Source organism: Trachurus japonicus, chromosome 1 (genome assembly GCF_045865225.1).
Source record: "Trachurus japonicus isolate A0001 chromosome 1, Traja_1.0".
NCBI lineage: Eukaryota > Metazoa > Chordata > Actinopteri > Carangiformes > Carangidae > Trachurus > Trachurus japonicus.
This window is the reverse complement of record NC_140907.1, coordinates 20197668-20207360: the sequence shown is the minus strand read 5'-3', so window position 1 is coordinate 20207360 and position 9693 is coordinate 20197668. Positions and strand designations below refer to the sequence as shown.

At 39.7% G+C, this 9693-nt stretch overlaps 1 protein-coding gene across 1 annotated transcript; it reads left to right on the top strand.

The window, feature by feature from the left end:
* Window positions 1-6410: 6410 nt before the first annotated feature.
* On the top strand, window positions 6411-8741 carry helt (helt bHLH transcription factor). The gene is made up of 4 exons (XM_085792034.1): window positions 6411-7004; window positions 7577-7681; window positions 7851-7947; window positions 8215-8741. The coding sequence occupies exons 1-4, from the start codon at window positions 6978-6980 to the stop codon at window positions 8688-8690; spliced, it is 705 nt and encodes a 234-aa protein (XP_085648160.1). The 5' UTR covers window positions 6411-6977; the 3' UTR covers window positions 8691-8741.
* The last annotated feature ends 952 nt before the right edge of the window (window positions 8742-9693 follow it).

Sequence of the window (9693 nt, the reverse complement as noted above, 5' to 3'; positions counted from 1 at the left end):
GCTCAACTGGTGCCCACCTCAGCCAATCAGAGATCACGTTGCTCTGCCTTAAAGTTTGAGAGAGACGCTGCCATTGGTCAGTATTGGTCGTGACAAGAAGGCCGTGCATATATAACATGTTATGCACAGTATGTAATTGAAGATATAGCAGCTACATCCTGTAGCCTTCAGACAAACTGGAAGTTGCTTCACACACACACGAACCAGTGGAAACAATATACTCGAGAACTCGACTTAATCAGGTTTAACTACATTAGGTCTGAGGTGTTCCTGGTTTATTTGAGTATTTGAATTTGTACCAGCCTGCGGCCCTACTCCACATTTCAAAAAGACTCTACCTCCATTCATTAACAGCCTCTGGTGGCTGCATTTAAATACCGGTAGACAAATGCACTGGTGCAGCATCCATTCTCCTCTCTCTTGTCTGTTGTCAGGGTAAAGTTAAGTGCTCAAATGTAACTTTTCACCTCTCCATTGTTGCATTACGCCTTATACTTTCTTGTTTCAAAGCAGAGCCAGTGACAAACTAGTGACAAACTAGTTGTCACTAGTGACAAACTAGTTGTCGAAGAAGGATTCACATCTCTTACTTTGCCAAAACAAAATATCCAACAGAAGCCCTACTGATAAAAGGTCATAAGTAATAGCGGTAACATGCACTTTGGAGAGTTAAATGTAAACATACTCTCACTGCAGAAAATCTGACATATTGTCATCGATACATACAGTGTTGTTCATTCAGATACAGCAGCGCAGAAGCAGCATTTCACTGCTCCAGGTGGAGACGGTGTTTAGTCAGTGTGGGTTGGGTTTCCTCAGAGGGGTCAAAAGTCAGCCTGAGGGGTCATCAGAAGATGATTGCAATTGGGAAAAAGAAAAACTAAATACATAGTTCTATAAATGTCTTCTTCTTTGCTTTTTCTTTTAGCCTCAAACAACAGATGAAACAATGAGCCCACATGTGAAACGTTGGTGCAACTCTAAACATCTCTGAAACGTTGTGAACTGAAAACTAAAACTGTTAGATAAACAAATAAGAGTAAAAAAAACAAAAACAATACAAGGTCTTTAAAAATTCACAGTAGTTATACTCAGTTCAGTGCTTCTCACACGTTTATGCATTAGTGCCAGTAATCCTATAGGACAATCTCTCCACATTAAGCATAATGATATGGGCCATTGTAGAGTATTTACTCTAAATACGTTTATTTCCATTAGAGTATTTTGTACAGTGACTTATTACCATTTTTCCAAATACTTTTTTCACCACTGCCTACCTGACATGTTTCAACTGTGTCTACATTGTTATGTAATAAAGCAAAGAGACTTTTAATGACATGTCCAACAATATCCCATATTTTATAGAGGTCAGGAAAACGTCAAGAGGATTAATTCAAATTTGATTTGTACTTTTTCTTCTGTAAAAACATTTTAGATTCATGGTATGATGCTTTAAATTGGGAACCACTGGACAGTTAAAACTATGACTCCATGTTATAAGCCACACCTTAAGACAATCTATAGTCAATCTAATAATACATCATTTCTGAGTATATTTACTTCAGTAGGAGGTTGCATTCAAGTAAAATGTTATATTTTAATTTTACATTGTTGTTTTGGTTCTCTTGCTGACGGATAGCAGCACTTCCTCTACTGCTAGAAATGAGTCACCAATGTACTTTTATCTACAGACTAACATCGCCTGCTACTTTCAAGGCCACATGTGACTTAAAAAAAATAGTTTAGTCGTGACATACAGAGGTGCACTGTCCTGACTGACCCATGAATACAAAAATAAAACTAACAAACCAGCAATAACAAGAGATAAACCTCCCCAGAGTATAATCTCATAAAAGAGATTTAATAATAATAATAATACAAACATAGTAGAGGTCACAACTCTTCATGTCCTATTTCCTGACCCACATCACTGTGGTGAGCACACAGAGTCAGGACAAAGACAAAATAGAGAAGGCGATGGGTATACACACACAGTATATATGTGTATATGTATATATATATATACACACATATATATACATACTGTGTGTGTATATATATATGCAACTCTATTTAATACATTTACATTACACATTACATTATATTCATACATATGCCTATTTTATTTCTTTAGTCTACATCTCTTTGACAGTTAGACAGAAATGAAACCTTAGGATTACATAAGATTGTTATGTTACAGTCAGTAATGTTTTTTTTCCCCCCTCAGCTAATAAAATACATATGGGGTTAAAAAAACATTCTTGATTTTCATGTTTTCATGTTCATGTTGGTAAAAAATAACAATTAATCTGAAATTATTGTTATTATTAATATTAGTAATGCTCTGAGGGAGTCTATTCAGATTTTTCAAACCATTATTTTGACACTATAACAACATTTTGCTGCAAACACTCATGTATCTTGTCCTGAGTGCAATATTGAATCCTAGACTTGTAACTGATTATTTCTAAATGACAAAATCTTATTCATACAATACATTATGCCAGTGCAGTCAATCATATAGCACAGAGATTCAAACACTGAAATAACATGTTAAAAAACATAATACGTGCCTTAAACAAACAGGGAGTTTATTGGCAGAAAACCACTCATCAATAGTCTGCAAGGCTACATCAAGCAGAGCCTCATCTCTGCTTTGACACAATTTACTGGAGGCTACAAGACTTATGTGCAGGCTACAGCCCAAAAACTTTATTTTCAAAATATATATAACCAGGCCCATATTGTTGCATCTCTATGTTATAGCATAGTTAGTACTCTCACAGTCAATTCTGAATTTACAGCAACTATATAATATTAAGTCTGTGACATAACTTCATCTATTTTCCATTCTACAAGATACACACTGCTCCACAAGAAGACGAAAAACGAACCATAAGCCTTTTTACATACAGGGGATACAATGATACAATGAATATGTGTATTGTCAAACTATGATACTTCATGAGAGGTCACTGTGCCTCCGAAATCTTTGAGAAGGATTCTTGCATGTTTCTGTACCCAAAAATAAATAGACAAAAAAAAGCATGAATTCATGACAAAGAGCAGGCCTTGCTAATTCTGCAATCTGTTGAAAATGGACAAAAAACAGAAGTAAAATTGCTCACCTTGAATGAAATAATGGAGGGATGGCAATTGGAAACATTTTTTACAAAGAAAAACCCAGAGGAAACACAACATCAGACTGAGTTGAACTTCCATAATATAAATAATTAACTAATACAAACAGTTACTTTTCGAAAAGGGAGATGACAGATGGCCAAAAACTGTTTATAGAACATGTACACAGAGGCCACTGCATTTTCCTAAATGCGCCACAAGAGTGAGCCATTTAGCAGTTTTGAACTTAAAAGTCCTTTCTATTTTATATCTACTTGTTTCTTTTCAAAGAATCTACACAATGGGGAAAATATGTAGGATCAGGAGGTCATCACAGAAGAGTAATAAAACTGTGGCTATTTTAGCTATAAAACATTATGCAAGGCATCTAGTGATGACAAAGGACTTTTTTATGGTTGATCTTTTTATGGTTGATCTTCTAAGACAGCGATAAACCTGTAAATATTTAAGTATATTCAGTGTAGAGGATCGATTCGATAGGGCTTTATCAGTCTTTTACATGCTTTAAAATCACTGTGATGCTGTAATATCGCTGCAAACTCCGTGAGATGAATATAAAACACAATTGCTTGCATGTTTTAAACCTTTGCTTTAATGGCTGCTGTTTGTCTCTCAAAGGGTCCCGTAGCTGCTGAACCATGTAGTCTGAACTCAGCTTAGATCATTTCCACGGGCTCAATGGGGACCGTGTGAACTGCTGCAGTTCAGGCTGAGGGTGGCGCACCAAGCCAAAGGATTGTGTCGGGGACCCTCAGAGGTCACCACGGGTCAGAGCGCAGCGCCTGACAACACACACACTGCTGCTGCTGCTGCTGCTGCTGCACACTGAGCTCCTGTCACTAATTAGGCCTCATGGCCGCCGGTTTGTTTGTATTCTCCTGTAACACACTGGTGTACAGATGTTACACTGACAACACTGGAGCAGAAAACCAACAGCTGACTATAATAACACCCCCACATCACAACTCTCTGACATATTCTACTGTATTTAACCTGTGTATTTAGATGTGCCCGAAGTTGCACAGCTTGCAATACACAGCATTAACCATTCAAACAATAAACTGTAAACATACATAATCAATATTCATACTGGTCATGCAACTATTTGAAAAATCTTGTGTCCCTAAATACAATCTAGTGTGCAATAGCAGAAGTAGTGCCGCTTACACCTGATTGACTTAAATTCATCTGAACACTTCCACATGCACTTTTTCTTGTTTATGTTTTATGCAAAATAAACAAAGCGTGGATTTATGGATGCTGTTGACTGGCATTAATCAACCTGTGACATCATGCAATAGAGGGACACTTAAAATGAATATGGCAAATGGTAACAGAGAGCAAAGGTGCATTGAAATATCACAACATGGGAGTAAAATGAACAGTTGGTATTGTTCGGTCAGTTGTAGCCTATAGGAAAATAATCCCCTTGTACCTACAGCATTGAAATGAACTGTCCTCAGTCCTTTAAATTGATTTTATCTCTAGGTCCCAACATCATAAGTGATTTTTTTTGTTGCTTTGATTTTTATTTCTTTATCTTATCCATTTTTATTGTCACAAGTAAAAACCTTTTTCTCATCATGTTGCAACAGTGGCTCATTAAGATCTTCCCTTGCACCACAAATTAGTGACGATGGGACAAATATATTTACAACACATGTTCAATATCATTTCAAAATAAATGTGCTTGTTTGACTTGTGTTTGCGCAGAGGTTTCAGCCACTCTGGCTAATCCAAACAAACTCCATCGTTTAATAAGATTAAACTGTTTTTTTTTTTAATTGTAGGAATAATTTTTCTCATCAAGTGAAAACAACAGCAATTATGGCACCAGGTCACAGAGGTTGCTCAAAGTTTATATATAGCTAAAATACAGCGCAATAATAACGCAGTGATCTGACATCTGTATTTTGCACGGAGAAAAATAGAGACATGTTAAATGATTATTTGCTACAACATATAGTTGTCAGATTATTTGATTAAAACGGAAATAGAAAATGAACATCAAAGTAGCGCGATAAAGAAAAGTCCTGCGCATCATTTGGTTTTGGTTCTGACGCAACGCTCAGAGTTACAAAACCGGTCAGCAAAAACTTCCAGTATTTAATTCAGTTGGTTTTTGAAAAAAGCAGCAGCGCACAAGTCCCTCCATATTTCAAAGGACAAACACATAAAAAAGTGTTAAAAACTGCACAGTCAAGTAATTGGATTTTATGCCCCCGTCCCGCTCGCTCGCGCTTTTCTCTCCATGGTGCTCTAAAAACTCTCCAAAACGCTTCAGATGTCTTGTGAGCTTTTCTTTCTCGATCTCCGCTGCTTTTTTATTCTTCGACATCGCTCACAGGATCAAATATCTCCAAGCACGGTTAAAGTTTCGAGATTAAAACGATCTCAGTGAAAAAAGAAAAGAAAAACAGAGAAAAGAATTGGAGCAAAGTGTTTTGGCGCATGAGAGCAGCGTGAATCTGTGAGAGGGAGCGCACACAATAAACCTGTTGTTAACCTTGCTGTGAAAATATGTTTGAAGAAAACAGCCAATTGTTGTATGAAATGTATTCAAGTATAAAATAATGCCCTTTGTTTGGGGGGAAAAACTTCAGCAATGTGAGGGTACAAAAGTCCCCTGTGGCATTTACTAGCACCCTTTGTGCACTTTGCGCTTTGGCGTCTCCACTTGGCGCATTACCCAGGCCCCTTTAAACGCGATTGTTTCTTTCTTTCTAATGACATTTACCGGATCAAAACATGCTGTTAATTCGACCAGAAAGCTTCACCCTTCATAACAATGGCAGTATAATTTCTCCCAAAGTTTGTTAAGTTGACCGAAATTAGGCAAATGAATAGGGGTCTCCAGGCTACCCATCTTGCAGGTGACGGGGAATAATGCGCGTTCACACCAGCTGCATTCTTCTTTATTTCTCCCTTTCTTTCACAGCATTATTAAAATTTAGGCCAATGAAACTATTCATTCGACTGAATAGACATTTTCTTATAGGATAATAGGATACAAATTGAGCCTCTCCAAAGAGTCTCCAGTGGTGGGTAACCCTCGTGTGCCAGAGGCTGCTGGAGACGCTGGCCCTGACGCAGACGACGCTCGTGTGCCAGGGCTAATCACACACCTGCCGAGGAGTCCAACAAAATAAAGAATGTAAACAAAAAGCTTGCCATCTCTCATAAAAGATGGACGTGTCACCAAGTCGTGTGAGAAACGCCGAGAACAAACGGGGGGGACTCCGTCTCCAAAAGATCTCCCCTGAACTTGGCGGAACAGCCTATTAAAGGCTTACTTAATTACTCTAATGACACTGGACAGGCCTTAAACTCGGACCGGGCTTGGATGAGAGTTAAGATCGCTTGCTGGGATTTGTAAACAGGCGATCGTGTGAGAAACGCGAGTTGGAAGAAAGAGGGTTTCTTTTTTCGCCGGCTTTGTTTTCAGTGCGCACAGTGCGCCCCGCCGGATCAGGCGATCCCAACGCTCAGTTCTTATTTCCCGCCTGGGTTGTTACTATGCAAATAATATTCCGAAAGTAATCACGTGTCTTTTGAACAGCCACGTGGATTAACAAAGCAGGTTTGCCCCCCTGCTAGCCCATGGCTTTGGATTTTTACTATTTCTTTAACTGATCCTAAATGCACACATTTACCCAATGCATGGTTCTAATCCCATGGAATAATTTACACCATGAATGCCAGAGTCCCTCGGACGGTCCCTTTATAAGTCCCAGCTTTCCCCTCACACCTCAGTCTGCTTCATCTCCTGCCAGAGGGACTCATCTCTCCAACTTCCAGCTGAACTCATTTTTTAGACTTTTGTCAGAAATCCGTCGATGGCATCTAAGATGAAAGACAGGAAGGTACGCGCTCTCTGTGCGCTCTGCATCTTGAGGACTGAAACATTTTGGCAGCATGACACTTTTAACACTTTTTAGTTACGTTTTGGAATTGTGTACTTCGCTGATTTCAAGAAATATTTTCGAGCATCTATTTGGAGTCATTTTTACGCCAGTGGAACAGAAATCTACTGAGCACCAGTTTGTGGCGAGAGACCGAGGCGCTTTATTGATGTAAAAGAGCCAATCTGACATTTACGCAGCATTTGGTGACTGTTATGTAGCTAGTGAATTGCGTTACAAACACTTATATTGTGTTAGATTAACTCAATGATGTCTTAGCCGTGTCTATCAGGGCATCTGCGTTTAACAAACTGTCCGGTGCGCAGATGTCCGCCGCGCGCTCTGGAGCAGCAAAGCGCGCGGCGCGCAAAACTCGCAGTTATTGCACAGAGCTCATCCAACCAGGCCAAAATGTTTCATCGCTCCTTTTACACGTATCTCCTGTTAACTTTGGTGTGTTACAACATCTGTAAGTGAGATTACTGGACATATTTCATGTTTTCATGTTGTATCTGTCTCTTTTTTCTTAACAGAGAACTCCAATCTCTCACAAAGTCATCGAGAAACGAAGACGGGACCGGATCAACCGCTGCTTAAACGAGCTAGGAAAAACGGTCCCGATGGCACTCGCAAAACAGGTAGTGTAAAATATCTTTTATTTGTATACGTTTGTGTATTTGTAGTTTATTATTTATGTCGCATTTATCATTTTGCACAAAAATAAAGGCGTGTTGACGATTCTAGCTTTCTTTTAACGTTTGCAGTCAAACATTTCATTAACACTGTATTTTTTTTATGTTTTGGCAGAACTCTGGAAAACTTGAGAAGGCTGAAATCTTAGAGATGACTGTTCAGTATCTACGAGCGCTCCACTCAGCGGATTTCCCCCGTGGGAGAGAAAAAGGTGAGAAAACTCTTCACGCAGTCTCTATTTGCGCATCTCACCACAATCTCCTGTCAGCAGAACCAAATGTCTTTTCTTCGTGACGGTTTTCAGACTTGGTTATTAGAGTATTTGGATAATTTTAGTTCAGCCCTCTTTTATGTAAGTCACCTGGATCTAGCTGGTGAACTTCTGGCTCTCTTTTACGCACCGGGGTCAGACCCCAGCGACTCTGTGAGTCAGTTCGTCTTGGCAGAGTTGTAATCCGCTGTTTACTGTGTTTGATAGGTGAACTTCTTGCTGAGTTTGCGAACTATTTCCACTACGGATACCACGAGTGTATGAAGAATCTGGTTCACTACCTGACCACAGAGGACAGAGCTGAAACCAAAGACATCAAGTACGCACGGATCCTCGCCTTCTTACAGTCTAAGTCCCGTGTGGTCACCGAGCCTGTTTTCGGCTCTGTGGGCTCGATGCCGGAGCCGTCCGACTACCTCGGCCAGCTGCACTCCTCCCCGGAGCACCAGAGCCACAGTCCGTCTGACTCCGTGTACCAGCAGAGTCCACCGGGACACTTCTCTTGGCACAGCTCGGCGCGCAGCCCGGGCATCTCGTACCCCACAGTGCCGCTCTCTGCGCACACGCAACAGCACGGTGGATACTTGTCACCAGTGCAGGGACTCGATCACCATTACTTCAACTTCATCGGTCACACGCACGCAAACACGTTTAGTTTGCACAGTGCGCAACATGCCATGTAAATACGTCCGCTGCTTTTGTTATTATTTTTATTTATGCAATTGTGAATGATGGAAATAACTCTTGTACATGTTGTGAATAAAAAATTCTGATTCAAATTCAGTTTGTTTCGTTGTCATTTACGCTCATCATGACTCATCAAATAACAATCAGCTACAACCCTGTTGCCTTCTTGCAAGAATAAAGTGTTTGGAAGGGAAATCTAACATCAGATGAAGAGAGAGAAAACAACACAACAGCTTAAGTTATGGTGATTTTGGCCTGGTGAGTAGAAATATACAGAAAACGAGATAGCAGCTATATACGCGTTTAAAAAAAATGATCATGTTATTATAGAAAATTAAACATGTCTTGTGAACTTTGACAGTTCGGGGTGGTGATAAAACAGGAGAGATGATGGAAGGAGAAATCTGTGCTCCAACTTGGTGGGTTTAGTATTTGTTTACCAGCTACAAAGAAAATGCTATAACCGAGTCTAGTTGTTCAGTCTGGTCCAGACACCTGTTAAAGGCTGGTCTGTGGGTTTACTGGGTGACACTGGAGCTTCCAGGGGGCAGACATGAGCCTGAGTCTCACTGAGCCACTTAAACAAACCTGCGGTTAACAAAACCATTGATTCATCCAACCAACACCCCCCTTCTTTAAAATCATGACATATTTGTAGCTGATGAAGTGAAGACTTTGACACAGACACTATAGGATCTTCCGAGTTTTGTACTGAATGATTTAAGATTAAAGTAATTGTGATATAGTTTGGTTGGTTTTTCTAGGATCTCAAAGATTTACAGAAGAAAATGTGACAACAGGATAAAAGTTGTCCCCCTCTGAACTTAAGCCAAGTTTTACTATTTCCATATATTTAGGCAAATGAGGCCAAGTATTCATCAGGATTAAGCAGGGATGTTACACAGGAAAGAGAGAGCCAGCCTGCATAAAGGTTTAAAGTTTAGTTTCTCAGAGAAAATTGTCAGCAATGCTCCACTATCACAAACCATTAGGAGACAT

Bases quoted from the DNA above. Each gene is read 5' to 3' on its own strand.
- helt (XM_085792034.1), top strand. From the start codon at position 6,978: ATGGCATCTAAGATGAAAGACAGGAAG. The intron at 7,005-7,576 runs GTACGCGCTCTC...TTTTCTTAACAG, and splicing joins CTAAGATGAAAGACAGGAAG to AGAACTCCAATCTCTCACAA. The intron at 7,948-8,214 runs GTGAGAAAACTC...TGTGTTTGATAG, and splicing joins CCCCCGTGGGAGAGAAAAAG to GTGAACTTCTTGCTGAGTTT.